Source organism: Stegastes partitus, unplaced genomic scaffold (genome assembly GCF_000690725.1).
Source record: "Stegastes partitus isolate 25-593 unplaced genomic scaffold, Stegastes_partitus-1.0.2 Scaffold85, whole genome shotgun sequence".
Classification (NCBI taxonomy): Eukaryota; Metazoa; Chordata; class Actinopteri; family Pomacentridae; genus Stegastes; species Stegastes partitus.
Window position 1 is genome coordinate 691,677 of NW_007577816.1, and position 22,141 is coordinate 713,817.

The 22,141-nt window shown below is 39.1% G+C and overlaps 1 protein-coding gene across 1 annotated transcript in view; it reads left to right on the top strand.

Moving 5' to 3' along the window:
• Positions 1-22,141, top strand: part of LOC103353833 (CUB and sushi domain-containing protein 3) — a 218,033-nt gene that overhangs the window by 151,186 nt on the left and 44,706 nt on the right. Inside the window, exons 47-56 of the mRNA XM_008276992.1 lie at positions 4,300-4,488; positions 4,668-4,814; positions 6,134-6,322; positions 8,363-8,548; positions 9,466-9,660; positions 10,479-10,652; positions 12,312-12,485; positions 13,279-13,452; positions 15,911-16,096; positions 19,308-19,481. Coding sequence (XP_008275214.1) covers positions 4,300-4,488; positions 4,668-4,814; positions 6,134-6,322; positions 8,363-8,548; positions 9,466-9,660; positions 10,479-10,652; positions 12,312-12,485; positions 13,279-13,452; positions 15,911-16,096; positions 19,308-19,481 — 1,788 coding nt within the window. The remainder of the gene's footprint in view (positions 1-4,299; positions 4,489-4,667; positions 4,815-6,133; positions 6,323-8,362; positions 8,549-9,465; positions 9,661-10,478; positions 10,653-12,311; positions 12,486-13,278; positions 13,453-15,910; positions 16,097-19,307; positions 19,482-22,141) is intronic.

Below are 22,141 nucleotides of genomic sequence, written 5' to 3' on the forward strand. Positions count from 1 at the left end.
ATTTTGACATGAAGGAAATTAAAGCATGTACTGAAGTAAAGCACAGTGCTTTTTGATGCTTAATTCCAATGTTTGTTTGAAAGTGACCAAAATAGCAGATCAGCAACAACATGAAAAGGTTGGAATAATTTTATTAGTTTCCTTTGTGCCAAGAGAGGGCAGTCAGTCACCTGAGAGTACTGAAAGATATTTCAAGCTCTCTGGTTAATGCTGGTCTTGCCAGCTCACCTTCTCATGTGTTACTGACGACACAGAGCTCTGCCAAGACCAACTTGGTCCGATCATCTGAAACTCATGTAGTGTACTTGAAATCGTTTCACAGGCTGTAATTTGAGTGACTAAATTAACCTGCCAAATCCAGATGGACAAAGCCTGTTGGGGCTATTCTAGTAGAACACAATGAGGCAATGAATCATCCCAATATTTGAGGTGTCCTACACTTTTTTGATGTTGGGCAACATAAGCTCCGGTATATCATAGAAAATTGTGTTGTAAATAATGTACACTGCCAACAATTGGCCCTCTTAGCTGAACTAATACAGTAAATAAAAGCACAAGTCATCCAGGAAAAGGCTTAATTAGTTTTGATTTTACACCAAAAATGTGCACATGCTCAGCTAAAATACAGTAAAATGTTCAGTCCAATGACTGTTTGTGGTAGGTCTCTGCAACATATGCACCCAAATGTGTCAGATGACTAGTCATCTGTATCGAACAGCTTCTTAAAACCTGCTTCGGGCGTCACATTGGAGCAGTTTTTCATGACATTTTCATGGATCACCTCATTATTATAGTCAAGAATTCATTACATTTTCTTGTGTTGGATATGTTACGTCCTTGTGCCACCTCTGGCATGAAACTAATTGCTCTCCTTGGGACATGTAAAGTTGAACTTAATTTGAGTTGACCCGCTGTTCACATCCAAGAGACTGCTACAGTAAGCTTGTGAAGAGGCCATTTCCTGTACGCAGCTTGCCGATGGGCAGGAAAAAGAATTCTCTTGTGCTCCCTGATTCTGTTTTTGTTTGCTGTCAACCCTTCTGTTAATTGTCATTTTATGCTTTTAAGATAACACTGAAATGTCCTTGTAGGGGCTATGCAATTTCACCCCCAAATACCCCTGATTTTTAAGATATTCCCCAAGGCTCTGGCTTTATGAAAGCCTATGAGGAAGGTTGTATAGTAGCTTTGATCAAGAATAGAGCCACAATTGAGTTGACTGCTGTGTTGGGTAAACCATCTGCCACACTGAGGTTCGGTCAGCCCATTAAATGATGTCATATTGCTCCCGCTTTCACATTCCTATTGATTTTCACATGTTTCAGAAACTCTAATAAATATCAAGTTCTACACTAGCCTCTTCTTTGCAATATGTACGTGAAATCTGTCGAAATCTGTGCAATGCCAAACAGTATGTGACACGAGGTGTCATAAAGTCATTGCGCATGTACAGCCTGCTGAGTGAAATAATAAACATGTGGTGGTTTGCACAAGGAATAACTGAGACATACATTGTTTAGAAGATTTAACAAATGCCAGAAAAGTCACACTGGCCTGTGCACCATTGCAAATAAGAAATGAGGCAGCGTGTTTGGGTGAAGACTGTGTGATGTCAATAGCTTCCTCAATGACTCACGGATGCTTGTTAATGTGACCATTATATTTTAATGCAGAATCATTTGACTTTCCCTTAATTGTGTTAATGAGATACACTTAACTTATGCTTGTATTTAAATAATTGTATTCAGAATGTTTTTTAATATTTATTCTTATTGATTTCCTGTATTAATCTGCCTGTTAATCATTGTACAGTCAGCCGTACACATGTTTCAGGCACTGTGCTTATAAGCATACCTTGGTTACCTTGCATTTGTGTTGCTAGAGCATAGAGCTCCACATTGGCACTGTAGCCAAACCACCATATGAATGCATTGCAATCTTTCTTTTGCTCTCAGAGCAGCTTACTATCTGCATCATGCTTTTTTCTAAATCCCTTCCTTAAAAGTAGCAGTATTGAAGTGTCATTTTGAACATTTTGAAGCCTCGTATGATTCCTTTTTTTTAATCCCTACACCTCAAGTTTCAGGCAAAGCAGTTTATACTACAACTGTGCTTGGATAGACTTGTGTTTGCTTTCTGGCAAGATTAGTTCATTAAACATGCACTGGAGCGTCAATTATGTCCGTAACAAGCTTCTACTAGCTAGATGGCTCTATTCAGTGTGCATTAGATCCTAAAGAGTGTCAGTCTCATGTGTATCTTAAAGAGGGAAGTGCCACAGGAAATGGGAACCCATATAATGTATACATTTTTATTTTATTTTATTTTTTTCCATTGGTAGGCCCATTGTAATATTCTATAGAAAACAGTTGTAGAATTAAAATTAGCAAACTGGTGGAGTACAACTTTTTTTTCACCTTAATTTGTGCTGGCTCTTTGACAAATATACCACTCGTATCAGGAGAAGCAGAGGTTCCTGCTGGCAAGGGAAATGAGGAAACAGCTCTGTGAATTGATGTAACTATACTAACTAAAGGACCCCATTTACCTCCAGTGAACTCCATATTACCGGTGAGAGTCATAATTCTCATGCTAAAATTGAGTGCCACAGACCTTTTTTTCATCTCAAATGCAAAATCAAGTATCTTAACTGCAGACAAGTGCAATACGGCTAATTTTTTATTTTATTTTTTGCAATTTATGGAATTTAGAGGTTTAAAAAAATACAAAAAACAAAACTGTAAAATGAAAAATGCAGCTACCTAAAATTGACCAATTGAACTAACTCACTACCACCCACTACTGTGCAATGCACCCTTAGGAGACATCAATGTTCACAGAGAGAGAATAAAACTGCTTAAAGGGACCACAGCTCAAAATTTCTGCCATCCCCTTTTATATTTTTGCCTCGTGGTCATTTAAATAAATGCCTATGCATTTGTATAATTTCCATATATTCAAAGGTTTAAATTTTTGAAGAAAGTCACCCTTAGCATTGTTATTTAATTGATATCTTTAATATTAGCTTATACAAGTTTAGGCCAATAAAATAACATTTATTAAACACTGCAGGGATTAGAAATATCTACAGTGTGACTGCTTTGAGAAATGCAAACTACACAAGCCGCTGATCAGGAAATTATTTATACAAGTAAAGGGGAAATATTGATTGTTTCTTGCAAACTGTCAAAGAATGGTAGTGAAGAAATATTGCTGTTTCATAATAAATTGCAATGTTAATTTATTTTTCTAGCAGATTGAGTTGAGATTTAATGCTTCCCTGAAGAAAATCTTAGCGTTTCTATAATTATTGATTCTGCTGTGTACAAATCTTTTGTTTTGTTATTTACATATTTACTCCATGTGTTGTTGAGATAATTTAATAAGACATTTTCTTGACCTCACTGCCCACAGAGAGAGAAAGAAATTTTTTTTTCTTTCCCCCCAGAAAATTACTATTAGATTTGTATTCTTTTTTTTGTTGTTTTTTTGTTGTTTTTAATTATGTCTGCCTGTTTCCATTTAAGCCAAAGACTTTTGCACTTCAGCCAGCTGAAATTTTTGCAGTCACTCAGCAGCAGAAATATTCATACTGCTTTGTGTGAGACTTCTCTCCCTCTTCCTTTTTTTTTTTCTTTTTTTTTGATGTATGTCTGATTCTTTCCTGTGACCTTTTTATCTGGGACACTTGTTCGCATTAACCTTTTATATGCATCATGTTTCTTCACTAGTGGACCCGAAGAGAAACTTCTGTTACCAACAGAAGAGGGAAAGAAAGAAACAGGACTGTCATTATTTCTGACATGCCAGACTACAGGAAATGAAGGGAATGTTCTGAGCTGATACACATGAACACACACACACACACACACATACGCACAGCATTTTCCATACAAAGTTAGCTGTCTCACCTCCTGACTATTATTATTTGATAGATTGATATCAGGGGAGCCTGGTGACAACAGCAGACCCACCAGCTCAGCCCTAAGGTGCAATATCAGTCTGGCTGGAATGTAATTGTTTCAGGACTAGTTATTTTTTTTCAAAGTGATTTCTTCTGTCACATTCTTTTCCTCCCTTCATTTACCTGATCTTGTCTTTTCTCTAATTCTGCCTTCTATTATTTCACCTATACCGTTGCTTCTTGATTTCTACCTCTTTTTCTGATCTTTCTCCATCACCCTTTTCCTTGTTCACCCCATCCATTCTTTTCCTTCTTGCTTCCTCTGTTATCCCCTTGTCATTTTTTCTTCTTCTAATGCTGCCATATTCTTGTTCTCTCTCTCTCTGTCCTCCCAGTTCAATGCCCAGCCCATGAGGTGCGTTTTGACTCAACAGGGGTAATCTTAAGTCCAGGCTACCCTGAAAACTACCCCAATCTCCAGATGTGCTCCTGGCTGATCAACGTAGAGAAGGGTTACAACATCACTCTGCACTTTGAACTCTTTCAGACAGAAAAAGAGTTTGACATCCTGGAAATATTTGATGGTGGGTAATGCTGGGACATTGTGTTCTTTGTTAAAATACTAGTTAGCAACTCAACCGAAATGTTTTGATATGTGGACACCAGACAAAAAAATCAATCACTTGCATGTCTGCCTAATGCTTGATCTTGATGTGAATCTTTTTTTTTTTTTGTGAAACTCTGTGTGTGTCTTTGTGCTCAGGTCCTAACATCTACAGTCAGAGCCTTTCATCCCTCAGTGGTGACATTGAGACACCCTTCAGTCTGACCACCACAGGCCACCAGCTCCTGCTGCGCTGGTCCTCTGACCACGGCACCAACCGCCGCGGCTTCCACATCAGATATGTGGGTGAGTATCAAAGTATGTATCCAGTTTATAATCATATTCTCCTTTTATTATTGCTATTTGAATATACTTTGTCTCTGAACTGCGGACAAGTGATAAAAGTCATGGGTCTAAAATTTGGGCAGTTGTATTTAATGTGGCCACTTTAGTTGAATACATGATATTTATTGAACTACAGCTTCTGGATATTACTAGGAACATTACTAAGGATACAGTACGAGCCCATGATTTTTATCACGTTTGTTTCGGGGTATTTTTTGAGTTTTTAATATCCGTCAGTTTTAATTTTCAGAAATTTCATGTTTTACAGATAATGGCTCACAATCGGTGATGTTTTTAAATGCAAAAACCACGAATCATGAAGAAAGTCACTAGAAGGCTTGCATGCTGTTTTGCACTCATTAATTTCAAAAGGTTTAAATTCTTAATTGGCTCTTTAATAAAGCAAGTGGTGCAAAGCAAGAGCAGCATAGGGATCTTCTTCCATTTGAAATGCATCAATAATAATGAAAAAAGCACAAAAGACATTCATTTTTCATGTTGTCTCTCCATTATATTTAATACACGAGAGTGTTCCTGTGAAAGCAAGTTGGTGTGATGAATTTTGTAAAGAAAACTCCTCTTTGACTTGATTGACTTGAACAAGAACTGACTTAAACTCCAGTGTGTATTTTCATCTAACATCCCTGCTATCTTCCAGTCATGCTGATTTGAAGGAATAGTTGACAGCTTTTGTGCACCACACAGCCTCCCCTTGGATTTTCTGTCCCATTGGCTATTCGGTGGTCATATTCTGGAAATCAAATTTACCTTTTTTTGTGTTCGATGGGCTGGAAGATGAGGGAGAGGAATGCTATGGAACAAATAACTGCAGGATGCACCAGTCCTGCATGTGTTAAAGCAAATTGAATATGTGCATGCCCATAGGCCAGAGAGGACTAGTAATAATGTGATTTTGAGGACTTCCTTTGCTTTGTGGCACACTGCCTGAGTGCTAAATAGATGTGACACTCCTCAGGCATTTTCCCTCATTATCGTTCTGCATTCAAAATGGGGCCTTACTGTAATAAAAAATGTTCACCCAAGTCTTTCTCTAGAGGTGCTTTGTTAACGCCTCTCATTCTTTTCTCTGCCTTATTTTTTCCTTTTCTTTATCCCCAATATCTGCTTTTATTTTCTTTTTCCTCTTTCCTTGACTTCATTCTCACCTTACTCTCCTGCTACTCTTTTCTCTGCTTGCCTTGGTTTTTTGTTTGTTTTTTTTTGTTGTTTTTTTTCCCTCTGACTCTCTCCTGTTCCTTTATTTCATCTGTCTATTGTAGCAATGTACTGCAGTACTCCGGACTCTCCACAACACGGCTTTGTAGTGAGCCAGACCGGGGGTCATCTTAACAGCATGGTGCGCTGGGCATGCGACAGGGGGTACAAGTTGATCGGAAAGGGCACAGCTGTGTGCAAGAAGACCACCTATGGCTACTACGCCTGGGATGCGCCAGTTCCTGCGTGTCAAGGTGAGCTCATTGGCCCTGGCAGCCTTTTATTTTCAACTTTAGCCTGCATCTTTGCCTGTTCTTCTGGTCACTGCCTCTGCACCCCAAGTCTCAGCAGGCAGACAGGCAAGCGCTTAAGGCACCCAAGTGTCTCAGCCCAAGCCTTATTTCTTATGTTGTTAGCAGCTGAACTGAATCCAGCCTGATTGAGAGCCAGTATCCTGTCAGGTGGAAAGGAAACAGAAATCAATCCTTCCTTCTTCTGTCAATTTCCACTTCTTCAAATTACTTTGGCTAACTTGCTATTAGCATGCAGTGTCTGCCGCTGTTGGGTCTCACTCAACTAATTGGGTTCTTTGATGCGCACATGTGAAATGTGTGCATTTTCGTGCACATAATTGCATGCACCAGCACGCGCACACACATACACACACACACACACACACACACACTCACACTCACACACACACTGAGGCAGCCGTAAACATCAACAGATGGTCTGCTCAATTGCATTTTATCATGATGCAGTGAAATCAAAATATGTATGTCATGTACTTTAAATGATTTAAAAAAGGCTTCACACCTGTGATTGATTCCATCAGTTTGGTAATTGCACACAGCTCTTCCAAAGCAGATATACCCAACCTAAGCTGCAGATGAAATAATATATTCATACAGATGCTGTCCATCTGGTATCTTTTCCAAGGCAAAGATTACATCGCATTCATTCTTTCCGATGGTTGATGTGTTGAGAGTCTACAATATATGAATCCATCTGCCTTTCTCATACATCTCAGAGCAAAAGCAATGGCTTAAAACAATTTTCAAGCCCTCTGACCTTCTACGCTTTGATGATCTTAAAGAACACACTCTTCAAACATCAAATATTTCCATCTGCAGTGTAGCAAAGTTTTCAGAGCTTTTGATTCGTATCTGTTAAATTGTCGCAAATGAATGTCGATTGATTCTCTCTCGGGGTGGTGGAGGGCAATGTAGTTGCTCCATGCCATGCTGGCAGATACCTACCTTTGATGTTTCTCAGTATGCAGTTACTAATACTGCTCCATTTTAAGAGATCTGTGTTTGCATAACTGTTGCCAGTTAGTATGGCCCTACAGATGTTGGTTTCCCCGCTCTATCTATTATACAGATGATAAACATCTTGAAAAGTACTTGCTCAAGCTTTCTGTTTTGGTCTAAGCTCTGAGGCCACAGTAACCTAGATTCACTCTCTAGTTACAGGGACAAAGTGCTGTGTGGTAGATTTTCAGTGTGTGAGTGCTTCCTACTTTGATGTTAGAAAGAGTTGGTGTTGAAACTAGTTAGATTATTGGTTGCAATTGTGACTTTATTGAGTTTTATGTGCCACTAGAATGTTTTTTGATCACCTATTAACTGACTGTGAAATAAGAAATATTAATTTGTAGGTTTTTTGGGGGGAATTAAAAATTAAAAAGGAAATTGTCAAAGGTGGAGCCTTTGATTTTGGAGAAAAATTATTGATCTTTAGCTCGTTAGGCTACCATTGTGTCCGAACCACCTAATTTGTTTGCAACGTTCACTTATACTGTAATCCATTTTATTCCTAAGGAGCCAATTCCATATATATTTTCCTAAATTTGTTTGCCTTGTGAAATTTTAAGAGCATTTTTATGGATTGCGAGGCCCGTAACATACAGAGTTTAGAACAAATGACATTTCCTCATTACTATTATTAGTAGTAGGTGGGTGTAAAACCTTTGGGTTACCTAAAACATTGACTTTGGTCAGAAACATAGCCCTTTTGCAATGTTTTCGGAAATTCCTAAAGGGTTGCAGTGCCTTTGTACTTCCTTTAAGGGTTTTTATGTCCTAAGAATGTACCCATTTGAAAAAAATTAAGTAACAAATAGCGTCTTTGTTGCACTGTCAATACCAGTGAGAGTATATTTAGATGTGTATTTATCATTGTCTCCCAGAAATGTGACTGTTGAGTGATTATGTGCTTGTCTACCATGGCTCTATGCATCTCGTACTGCATGTAAACGTGTGCGTCAACAATGGCTCTCTTGCTGCTTGCAGCTGTGTCATGCGGTGTGCCCAGTGCACCAGTGAATGGAGGTGTGCTCGCTGCTGATTACTCCGTCGGCACACGGGTGACCTACTTCTGCAACAGCGGCTACCGGCTCTCCTCCAAAGAGCTGACGACCACAGTCTGCCAGCCAGACGGCACCTGGAGCAATCACAACAAGATACCCCGATGCATCGGTGAGTAGAAGATGCTGGGGGAGGATGTGGGAGATGTAGAAGAGAGGGAGAGAGTGATTTAGAGAGACTGCAAGAACCTTAGCAAGATTTTTTTTTTAGTTTTTTCATGGACGCATTCTCAAATTTTAAAAGATTTTTGAAGGGCTTTAATTTTGATAATGTTCCCATTGCGTCTTATATCTGTTACTTTTGATACGCAAAAAATCGAAACATGGTGATGAGTAAGAGTTATGGAGGAGACAGATTTTTTTTGTTTTGAATTGGAGATGATCCAAAAAGGAGTTTGAAAATTCCTCTGGAGAACTTGTCGAATATCAAGCGGTTTTAACAAAACTGCACACTAATGGAAAGTGTCATTAAATATGGAGTACGGTCCCATAGAACCACGAGTTGCAGTTTCATTACAAAAACACTAACTTGTTGGGCTGTGATAAAACAGATGGATGAAAGGGAGAATAGTGGTTGAGAGGAAATCTGTAGCTGGCACTGAGATAAGTGTTTTACATGCCTGTGCAACTCCTCCAAGTTTGAAAGTCGGTGTAAAGTGATTGACAACATTGTTTTCCATCGAGACCAGTGTTTATTCCCCGCTGTACATGTGTCTCGAAGCAAAAAGGGGAAACAGAGTTTGTTTTGAAACTCTTTTGTTTTTAGAGTGCGGCAATTCATAAATAGCTTTGTTGTGGAAGTGCATTTGTATAACTGCACCACATAAATTGGTTGCTGCTTAAATGTTTCCTTTGTAACTGTTTGCATTTTCTCTACATGATGGGTTGTTGCATATGTTTGCAGTGGGTGTACAAGGGGTAGGAGAAGAGATAGAAACATTAGTAAATCCATCAGAAAAATCTGAAACTACTGCCTACTCAGTCATTCTGTGTTTCATTTGTTTATTTTTTGTTTTGTTTTTCTCACAGTGATGATGTGCCCAAGTCTTAGCTCCTTCACTCTGGACCATGGGAAATGGAGAATAGTCAATGGTTCGCACTACGAGTATGGAACTAAAATAATCTTTACCTGCAACCCCGGATACTATCGCGTTGGTCCTGCTCACATCCAGTGCCTGGCCAATGGAGTGTGGAGCTGGAGAAATGAGAGACCTCGGTGTAGAAGTGAGTGACTTTGACTGCAGCAACGCATTAACACATCACTTGTTGAAAACACAAATGCTTGAAATTCAAGTCAAGTCCACATTTCCAAAGAAAGAATGAGCAGAGAATTAAACTAAACGGATAATGTTACCAGAAATTAACTCTGCTTTGTCACAGGTTCATCGTCGCATTACCATGAAAAATAGAATGGTAGTAGTGTATAGTCCCATTCCTCAGATGCGATGTATATGTGTTTCATTAGTTTCATTGAATAGCTAGAATTTCAAGCATTTTAACATTGGTATTTCACCAAATTGAAAATATCTGTGTCGTGCCTAGCCTCAGTTACACTAGACTCATAGATTGTAAAATTCAAAGACTTGAAGAATGAATATATTCTTCACTGCTCACTTAATCAGCAGCTCCTACTATTCACTTTTGTACTCTTCACCTATTCCCATGTCAGCCTAGGTTAGGTATTGTTTATTGTGTGAATCGGAAATAAAGGCTTTTCTCTGCTGCCATGGGAACTGTTTTTTGAGAAGCAAAAGAGCTGAATAGCCCATGTAATGGCAAAAGAAGATCCCAGCCAGCATGATGAAAGATGTTGGGACAAAGGCAAACACCATCATTATCCTCCCTATGAAATAGTACAGGTCACTCTTTTATCGCATTAAGGTCGCTAAGATGGGTGTAAATGACTGTGCTCTCCCATTGACTCTGAAGATGTAAGCCAACTTCCAGCTCTTCTTTCTTTCTCTCTTGTTCTTTTTTTACTCTCCTGGTGCTCCACCATCTCCTTCCTCTTCTTTTTTACTATCCTCTTCATCTTATTGCAGTCATTTCCTGTGGCAATCTTCCCACTCCTCCTAATGGGAAGAAAATTGGGACCCAAACTACCTTTGGAGCATCGGCCATTTTCAGCTGCAACCTTGGCTATGTTTTAACTGGATCCACTGTTAGAGAGTGTCTCCTCTCTGGCCTTTGGAGTGGGATGGAGACTCAATGCCTGGGTAAGCAGGGTCTAAATGTTCTCTTTAACTTTTTAAAGGACAGCATTGACCAGGGCAGAAACTGTTGGCAGTGTGCTCAGACAGAGTTTGAGCTTTTTTGGTTGGGCCAACATGCCCAGAATACAACCAGATGGGGAAGCAGAGGGTGGCTATAATTGCCTCTGTTGCCAAGTGTGCATGGCCAATGACTGTAAAACATTTAGAAGATGTAAAATTTTTTTGTCATCTGGTTCTGACACCATGCTGTTTCTCAATGATGCCACTGGAACTCATCAGCCTGTTTCAGACCTTGTAGAGATCATACGGTAAAATTTGTTTTGCAAATGTGCGAACACTTTTGGCAGCTACCTGCAGTGGATTGGAGCATAGTTGTATACCGCAAAGCCTTCGAGTCACTGTGATTTGGTGTTTGTAAAATATCAAATGTGGGAGAGTAGCTGTAGAGCCACAGCTTCCCTGAAACCATGATACACTTGCCAAGCTGTACCAGCACAATTTGAGCAGTTGTTAGGATATATAAACAAGAAAATATGCTACAGCTAAGCTTAGCACGGCTCATAACAGCTCTGTACTGGTGAAGAAAATGCGACACGTAATTACTTGAGCCACATTCCAACCCACGCAGCAGCAGAATGTGAAGGTTTCCCTGGCAGATGCATTAGTCCATTTATCAGCTGTGTGGCACCAGCACTCCAAGCTCAGCTCAGGATTGGTTCAGTTCATTAAAAGGAGGAAACCTTTTGCTTGTTTAGTGATATGACTGACAGGATTAACGTAGCCAGGGACCTCTTGGTGTAGTTGCCTACTTCAGCATTATCTTCACAGAATCTGGCTGCCCTCAACTGGAGTGTGATTAAAAAAAATAAAAAATGCTCAGCTGAGTTTCTGGGTGCAGGAGTGAATTAGGGAAATCAGACTCACAGTCAGTGGCAATTTCCCAGGTTTTAAGTGGCAGTGAAAATCTCAGCAAGATTCCTCGTCTCTGAAAGGGATTTATTGTAGCTGAAAGTAATACGATTATGTGCATGAGTGTATTGCACAGATTTTGAGGAGTTTCACATGCGTCTCTCTGTCTACTGTAGATGAAAAAGGCAAAGTTATCACCACAAGTGAAGTTGAAGCCTGTATGAATTTAGAAATAATAATTCAGAGATAATGAGGTGAAAAATGCTTTCCAAATCCAATATGTTTCATGAATATACTAATTTTGCTTGCATCCATTATAATTCCAAGACCTTTTAAAATACCAGTTTGCTCATTTCATTTTATAATACTGTTGTCAAAATGCAAAGTTATTCAAACGTGATAACACAATCAAAAATGTGTTTCTACCCTGCAACTGTCATCCATTAGTTCAATGGGAGCCACTGAAGGCCATTATTCTCAACAGATAGTCAGCTAAACTACTGCACTGCACCAAATTGACTGAAGCAGTTCATTATGATTTGTCAAGTGCATTGCATCCGGCGCAAAAATTGGACATCCGTTTTGACGGAGTGTTATAAATACAAGAGTTAAGGATATGCTGTCTTGTCATGGCAAAGTCTCCTTCACTGAAGAAATTAATGATGTAGTTGGGGGAAAAAGCGATAAATGTTAAGCAAGAAGAAATGGTAAAATATGCTTATTACTTCTTGTCTTTTTTCCACCATCCTACAGCCGGCCACTGTGGCATTCCAGAGCAGATTGTAAATGGGCAGGTGATTGGAGAAAACTTTGGTTACAGAGACACAGTGGTTTACCAGTGCAACCCTGGATTCCGGCTCATCGGCTCCTCAGTGCGGATCTGTCAGCAGGACCACAACTGGTCTGGATACCTCCCAGTTTGTATCTGTAAGCATCTTAACACCACTTATCACTCACTGATTGGCTGCAGGTAGGGTCAGGTGTGTGTGTGTGTGTGTGTTTGGGGATAGCGGTGAGATACAAGTGGATGTGTGAGTGTTGAAAAATAAAATGAAGTAAATCAAAATTAAGATACAGAGTGTTTTCCTGAGTCTGCATTTAAGTGACAAAAAGAGCCTCTTAGTTTTTCCCATAGACACTACTTTCCAAGTGTGTGGGTTTTAGTTTAATACATTTTTTTAAGGAAGTGCTGATTATACAAATTAGTATTCACAAGAAATACATTTTTTCAAAGACCTAATTATTTGATTTCATTTTTAAATTCAAGTCAATAATTAAAGACATGTTTACCATCCTGTAAAAAAAAAAAAAAAAATTCAAAGCTTCTTCACTTGCCAAAGCACTCTGCTACTTTAGTTTGACAAATGCTGGAATCCGTCGATAGCTCGTAATGTGATTTTCGATCTCCTCGTCACCTCTTAATGCACTGAAATATGCCGTTTAATCTTTCCCAATTGAGATCATGTCTTCAGTCTAATTCCCCTATTGTCGTCTGAGGTTAATTATATGATAATGACTTTCTTATGATAGGTGTCACTGTACGTGACCTCGATCATTGTTATTGAATTTTCTCTCTCCCCCTTTTTCTCTCTGTCCTTCCACACACTCTGTATGGTTCTCACACCCTCACTCTTTTACCATATTTGTATTCTTTCTTTGCCACCTATCATTTTCCATCCTCTTCTCTGCTTCCTGCCTCGGCGATGTGTGTCAACCTCAGCTGTCACATGTGGCCACCCTGGTAGCCCCATCTATGGCCGCACCACAGGCGATGGCTTCAACTACAATGACGTGGTGCGCTTCTCCTGCAACAAAGGCTACACCCTGGAAGGACCGTCCACAGCCCAGTGCCAGGCCAGCCGCCAGTGGAGCCAGCAGCCACCGACATGCAGAGGTGAGGTCCAGCTACAGAGCGCCTGCGGAATGTATAAATGACTGTCATCTTCACCAACTTAAAGTATCGGAAAGACGCGAATGCACCTTGACAGCTGAACTCGGTTGTCTCAAGAGACGTTGTTTCATGAGTCAAAACAAAGAGGAATTGAAAACAAAAACTTGACCCAACAGCTCCATCATATCCAAATGCATCTCATTTGCAAGGACCCATTTCCCAAGTGGACTAAAGGTTTATTAAATTTTTTGTAGCAGGCTACTTTTATCTAGTACTGCCTCTGTAAGTCAGGCTAGCCATAAGGGGTGACAGGTACCTGCCAGCAAACAGAAATAGGATCCAGCCAAAGTGCTGGAACAGAATGAAATAGCTTTTTCCAGGTGTTATGTGATTATTCAGGGCTCTGAAGCTAGGATGACCACAAGAAATCAGCCGCCAGCAGATGTATCATGATCATTCAGGAATCAGTGGCCAGTGACTGCCAGCTTGCAGAGGCTCGGGCAAACAAGCAGAAGAGATAGAGGTGGTGCTCACACATCCATTGATTTGAATGGTAGAAGTGCCTACTTGCACTACTTTTCTGGGTCGAGGCGAAAACATCTGTAGCCCTGGCCTTAGAGCAAGGGAAGAGAAATGGCAATAGCAAGCTTACAGCAGAGTGTATGGAAAAGGGAGAGATTACTCCAAAGACAAGACAGCACAGAATACAATCAGTGGAAGATACCGAATTGGTGTCACATATTTGCTTTTTAGTTTGGAGTTTGCACAGGTGAAGCTCATTAATGATGTCTTCACAATCAATAGTAATGCAGGCATTTTTTTATTAATCCAAACCATAAAATAATGTTGACAGTTGGGCAATTTTGTGGACATATGTTTTCTATTTATTTTGCTATTTCTTTCGCTTCTAGCTTGAGACAGATAATTGTTGCAGTGTAAAAATGTGCTAAATTTAGTTAACTATTGTACTGTGTTGACTGGTTTAAGAACTCGATGAAGTAAGAAACAGATTGACATTATTATAAAAAGTGAATTAAAGAAATTAATTTGAATCCAGGTGGCTTTAATTGGACTATTACCTCTGGATTTAAAGGACTGAAGCTAGGTTTGCCAGATTTTGCCCATTTAAAAAATATCTTTTCTCTTGGCTTGAGTTTTGTTGGCAGTTAGATGTGAAGAGACACAATTTCCATTACTCTGAATAGCACTGCAGAGACAGACCTGGTGAAAGATCAAAACAGTGAGATTATATTACACTGCAATGACTCCCTTTGTCGAAGTATGTCTGTTTGTTCCCACTAAAATTTTCGCATATTTAGCCAGCTTTGTCACACATTTGCATTATTGATTTAATTGGATGTTGCTTTAAACTTAATTTCACCCTCATCTCTTTTCAGCTGACTGAGCCACCTTGTCAGCATTGTGGTTTTGGAGACTAACTGCTTTTAAAATGGATGCTTGTGAATTTGTGACAATGGCTGTGCCTTTTGTTTTCAACAGGAAACATTAGGTGTTATTATTATTGGCAATGCTTAATATAGCCTGTGCTCACTTGTCTTTTTGTTTGTAGAATAAACAGAAGAAGCCACCGATTAGGTCATGTCAACAGTTCTATTATTAACTCACACGAACATGCTGACAGATAGCATTTATGCAAATGATGCTCCATCTAGAAAGAGAAAAAGAAAAGACTACACAGCTTCCAGGAAAAATCCCCAGTGATGAGACTGGGTGCAGTAATTTAGGCAGATTGCCACGTAGTGTTAAAATAAAACCGTTTCTGACAGAATACATGCTGTCCCAATAACTTGATACATAAACCATGTACGTCCAGAGTACAGTGCAGTAGCTATACATTATGTATAGATTTACAGTTTAATTAGGAATGAATGTGTGCTATATTTCATCTCCTACAGTGCATTTGCATGATGCGCATGATACATACTTAATGCCACAGCAGCCACATGGAGAGAGATCATACATTTTCATAAGATGGGTTTGGAAACATTTCCAAGAAGTGAATATTCACCTTGACTCAAGTAGGCATTACCGTCCTGTACATCAATAATTCATTTGCATTGTCTTTGAAAACCACAATAAATTGATATTTATTAAAAAGTTGCCAGGAGCAGCCTCGCAAGCCATCACTTTTCTCCCACAGCACACTTACGATAAAGAGATTATAGATAATAAATTGAATCCATAAATACACTTAATAAGACTTTACTCAGGGCAACAGGAAAACTGGGAAAAAGCAAAAGGTTTTTTTTTTCAGCATATGGCTTTCCTATTCCAAGAGTAATTTGCCTGAAATTATCTTGGCTGAAAAATCCTTACAGCAATAAAAAATAATTGGACTGCCATCAGCATTCTGCTGTCTTACTTGTATTCTTCCACTATGATCACATTTCTTGAGAAATTAACTGTGGCATAATTGTATGTCTGTCTTTCTTTTCAACAGTGGTTAACTGCACAGATCCAGGAATTCCTGCCAACTCTATTCGTGAGAGTAAGATTGAACACGGTAACTTTACATTCGGCAGTGTGGTCTTCTACGATTGTAACCCTGGATATTACCTGTTCGGCTCATCGGTGCTCACCTGCCAGCCGGTGGGCCACTGGGACAAACCTCTACCGGAATGCATTGGTACAGTGGCACATTTTATTATTACATTTACAAAACAGGCAAATCATGCAGCTATTTATGTTATAAGTAAAGGTGTTTGTCCATGTGTCTGTCTTCTGTTCCTTGCTCGATGCATCAGCCAAACCACCTTTTATATGTAATTAGCGTATTTTATGCAAATGCTGATTAATTAACTCTGACAAATGTAGTTTGTGTGCAAATTCCCTCGTCTCGGTTGAATTGCTCTTTTACTGTTTAATGCAGTGAGGTGTAGCACATATTAAATGAAACTGCATGTCTTGACCTTTGCAACAATGTAGTTACTTGTCTGTGCGATGAAGCATCTGTGATAAAATATAATCTTAAATTAACATAAAAGATAATCATAGTTGCAACCTGCATGTAGCTGTGTAATCATCTTCACATCCAGTGCTCTTGTCTAAATTACTCATTAAATCGTCACTGCATAGGCGTTATTATCTAGATGTATTAGTATCAATGCCATCGCTGCGTAAATAGTAAGATATCGATGCAATAATTTAATATCAGAAGAAAAGGTGAAACTGAAGCTCTGGTGATTTTTACATATTTGGACATACTGAAGTAACAATACTATGAAGACAGATAAAACTTATGTGAAATAACATCTTTACCAAATTCTTGACTCATTTCCACTCTCCTGTTTCTTGGCTAAATAGGTCACAAAGCCCCTGCTGTAATTGAATCATAACACAGGCCTATGGCAAATTAAAATTAACACCAGAAGTCACCCTTTCCGATGAGAAAGCTGGTTTTGAAATTAGTTTTGCATTGTTTCAAGTCTTAGGCTGACATTTCATTCCACTTTGTATAAAAAATGCATTGATTTACTTTTCATTGTAATGTTTCAAAAGTTGTGTCAAAAGACAAGCAGCGGTAACCTCTATGCAAATATGCAGTAGTGATCCAAGACGTTGGGGGCCTGAGGCAAAGTGGCCATTGAAGGCCTTTTGTTAGGGGTTGTAGGCAAACACTAGCCTGATTGTATATGTATGTATGTGAACTCTTCAGTGAGCATATTATGGTGAGTTGCATAGAAAAACACAATGATTTCATACTACTAAATATGTTTTCCTTTTTATAAAGGCAGGTCTAAAAAAATCTGCAAGGTTGATCATACCAAATGATAGAAGATCTGAACAGCTTAGCCTCTATGAAACCAAGATAAGAGCTTAACAGTAAAGGTGGTGAAATTACCTTAAAAATGGCCTAGAGCTACCAGGGTTAATAAACTTAACAAGAGATGCAGATTTAGGGGGAAAAATCGCCCTCAATTGAGTGTCCTCCACCTTTTTTGTGTCAACTTTCACCCACCGAGTTAAATGGTACTAAAGTTGCTAAATGCTGCTCCTGGGAGCATCTGTCTGATGTGACATGCACCAGTGGCTTTTGGTTATGTTTCATTGTGCCTAACTGAGAAATGTGGGGCTGTCAGAAGACCAGTTGTTCATGCTATAGTTAATATTTCCTCAAAACTAACAGCTTGAATTATAACAACCACCATCTATGAACTGTAGGGGTTATCTGAGCTTGTAATGTTGCTCTCAGACACCTGGTTCGTTGTGCACTCTCTTTCTGTCTGCTGACAGTAATGACCCACTTCCAGTGAAATTATCTTAAGTAAACCTCCACTTTTTGCACACAGGCTTAAAATACACTTCATTTCATGGTAGAGAGATGACGCGCAGCATTTAGTTTATCAAACAGAATAGTAATTAAAGAGATACACAGGAGTGTCTGTCTCAAATGTTTATTCACTGCTCCAGGCATCAGTGACTCTTTGTTAAGAAATGAGCTTTGCAAAAAATTACAGAAAATTACTTTGCATTATGAAACTAAGCTGATTAAAATGACAACTCCCACAAATATATATATATAAAGGTCAAAAAATATAATATAATAACACAAAAAGTGCTGTTAAACTTAGATTTTGCTCTTTTGGCTCTGTGCTTCAGTTCATTCAGTTTGAAAATAAAATAATCAATACTACATTGAAGTGCCAGGTCATAGCTTTATTTTGAGTGCTTTAATATTGAAAGACTGTTTACACAATGTACTGAAATTGCAAGGGTTCAAGAGTAACTGAACACTTGTTACTAAATGCTTCTTGAGCTGTGTGTTGTTTCTCAATTAGTTAATGTGCAAAAGAGCTCACAGGTGATTTTGAGTTGAGAGTGAAGATGTTAACAATGAGTCTAAAAATGCGAGCGAGAAATAACGCTGACCTGATAGTGAGCGATATTAAATATAGTCAGCTTGAACCAAATAAACAGAGGTACATTCAAATGGGAAAACTAAAAAATGGGAAAGAACCAAGCAGTCCAAGCGGCACAAGTCTTGTACATGACAGGAATATCATTTGCAGAGAGACTTCATGAGCACAACCTCAAAGCATCCAGATACAAACCTCTGGTGAACTTCAAAGACAGAAAGGCCAGGTTGTACTTAGCAAAAATGTACTAAACAAAAAAGAAGAAAGTAGATGTTTGGCTGTCAAAGGAACTGGTGCACCAGCTATTGATTAATTGATTTCCTTGCTGACGGAAGCAGCAGGATAAACACTGAGATATACACAGGAGCATTCTTTGCCTCACATTCAGCCAAATGCATCAAATTTTAGTATTCAGCAGGACTATGATCCCTAAAAATACAATATATTTAGTCCGACTTTGTGTGTGTAACTTCTTTGGAAGCCCTTTAAAAGGGCTTCATCTCCCACAAAGTTCATTGTATAATCATGTAGTTAAGCTACCCATATAAAGCTGAGATATGATGCCTTTTTGAAAAAGAGTAAAACCATCACAATTTCTGGCTAATATATAATTGCACATTATTCTGCTCAAATTGCTCAACACAAGCCTTCCTTGACTACATACAGATTCAAAGTTCACAGCAGTGTGTTTGATTGCTGCTGCTTTTGACAGGGCATTATCCATGTGCTTTAACCAGCTCAGCTAAGACAGAAAGAAAAGGACAATAGAGACTGTAACTGTAATGATAGAACAAAAACTTTTCAGTTTTCATAACATATCAAGCTGTTTCTCTGACAATAGAAAACAGTGTGGTGTCCCATCAGCACCAGTAGCAGTGTAAGTGGAGATTTTATCAAGTGTGTTGAAGCATGCAGCAATAATCCATCCGCCCATCCGTCCTGTCATGATAATCTCTCCTGTCCTCCCTCTCTATCATGCAGAGGTGGACTGCGGCCACCCAGGTACACCTCCCCACGGAGTGATGAGTGGGGAGAAGTTTACCTTTGGCTCCACAGTGAGATATTCATGCCTTGGAGACCGCCAGCTCATAGGAGACTCATCACTCACCTGTCAGCTGAATGGACACTGGAGTGGTCCACTGCCCCACTGCTCAGGTACGCACACACACACACACATCTGGTCATGCATGTACACACATTCCTGCACAGATTCAAACAGAGAAAGCCTTTCTTTTTCTCACTCCCTACTGACTGTGATCTTAATATTCTATTAAGGACTGTTTGTTTGATTTTGTAAAATAGAGTAGTGATTTTAACTCAGTTTGTGCTTCCTGAACAAGTGTTCTCTAAATTAAAGGAAAGAATTGCGAGTAAAGGTTTGGTTTGCCCAATTTACAAAACAAAAACAGAACATACTTTCTCACTTACCTCTAGTGGTATCTAGCTACACTAATAATTGGAGTTTTATTTGCCCAGCTGTGAGATATCCATCTCTGAGATTACTGCCATCACCCCCATACTCTAGACTTTAATGGAATTCTGTTTGTTGTGTTCACAGCAGTAAAAAAAAAATAAAAAGTGCTTCTTAAAAAATTTAGCCACATCTTTTTCTAAAAGCAATGTCCACAATGCTTGTGATATTTCATAGAATACACTGTAGCTTGTTTTTCTCTAGGTGTAAGTAATTCCACTGAAAAGTGTTTATAGATATGTCTAGATTGTACAAAATGACGAGGACAAAGTTTCTAAAGAGAGGTTGCTGTTAAATTTTTTAAAAGCGATTTTCAGTGCTTTGAGCAACACAAACAGAATTCCATTCAACCACTTTGTACGAGATTGTCAGAAATATCAAGTGTCTCTCTTGTCATTGATTTGACCCCTTAAAAATATGTCTTTGTATGTATCAAAATTATATTTACTTACTTAAAAAGAATTCGTACCTACATCAAAATGGCTTAGGTGTAACTGTTGGAATCTCTTTTTGCGACCGTCATTGGCACACAGTGACTTCAAGACAGAGATACTCAGCCACATTGTTGACTTCTTATTTCAATCATGATTTGCTTTCCAGCGTTAAAAACAGTTTATGTGACCCATCTGCGTGAAATCAGTCGCATTACACTTTTGGCTATATCCAAGATTCAGCCTGAATTACGTTAACACATTATAAAATATTGATTTTGGGTTTATTACTTAGATGGGTCCATTTAGTTGTTTTCTACATCTAGGTAACATAATATTACAGAGTGTAATAGTATTACGCTCCATATCGCTGTCAAATACCGTCAGGCGCAATGCGACTGATTTTGTGTAGATGGGTCACGTATAAAGAACTTATCAAAGTAAAAAAAAACTTGATTTTATACTGAAGAGGGACTTAAACAACCTCCAAATCTGGGCACATTGAACCAAAACTGTCTGCATGGTTAGATAACACAAGAGGTAGGTCAGTGGAATATTTAAAACACACCGGCAACATGAACACCTCAGCACAATGGTTTAGTATCTAAGAGTTTTGATATTAATGGAGGTTGGGTCAACCTCAAAAACCCATCTGCAAATCAGTTTCAGCATTCCACTTTTAGAGCAGACACTCCTGTGGTTTATCTGACATATCTGCATTTGGCTGAATACACGAATGGTGGATCAGTGCCAAACAAAAACCCATACCCATTATTCCTCTTGCATTCAGCGATGGAGAGGTGTGACTTCACCGCGCAGCCAAAAATATGTTAGACTAAATTTTGCTTTCTGCTGAAACAATTAAAGGATATCACCCCTGACATTGCCCAACTGTGGACTCTCGCAAACAAAATTTAAGTGTCTTGTGGTCAGTACATTTATCTCAAGACTCTCCTGACGTTTTCAAAAAACACGAAAAAAAAAGTGTCTTATAGTGTATGTCTGCAGAACTACAAACTTTCCCACTTAATCCCCCCTGTGCACTTCCCTCCCATCACACTTAAGCATTTCTGACCATTTAAGTGGGTTCTCTTTACTGAATGTTCACTTGGTTTGTTCAACTCACTGACCCAGAAGTAATGTTTGTAAGCAGACTTGTATGGCAGTTATTTTTTCCTTTTCTTTAAATGGTAGTGCAAACTCTCTCCTCACCTTCAGTGTTTTGTATTTACTCAGACAGTTGGAAAGTAGTCTGGCAGCAGGAAAGTGAGATTTCTTGGATAGTAAGGAGATGCACGTGATTGCAGTGGCTCAAAACTATCACCCAGTCAGAGTTTCCATTACAGTTTCTGTCCTAGCTCAACAAAATGGAAAAATCACCCAGAGGTGAGGTACGCTCGTTTGCTTAATTTGAGCCGGCATAATTATTTGGTGTATACAGCCCAATAGTTTATTGAAAATGTAGCCAAAGAGTCTAATAACACATAGACCTATCAGCATTAAGGTGGCCTGCCTATATTGTGAATGTTTGTCTGATTTTACTAAAACAGCTCTGGGCTTCACAAGACCTTTGAAAGTGTCCTATGGTATCAGGCACCAAGATGTGAGCAGCAGATCCTTAGACTGTTCTCAGTTGTGCTGTGGGGCCTTCATTATCAAACCTGTTATTCCAGCCTATGCCACAGATGTTCAATCTAAGATCTGGGGATTTTGGAGACCAAGTCAACAACTTTAACATTTTGTCATGTTGTTCAAACCAATTCCTGAACATTTTTTTCTAATATGACACAGTGCAAAGTAACTTACCGATAGCGGCCACTGACATCAGGGAAGACCACTGCCATGAAAGGATGTATGGGTCCGCAAGAGTGTTTCAGCAAGTTGTACTTGTCAGAGTCCAAATGAATGCCAGG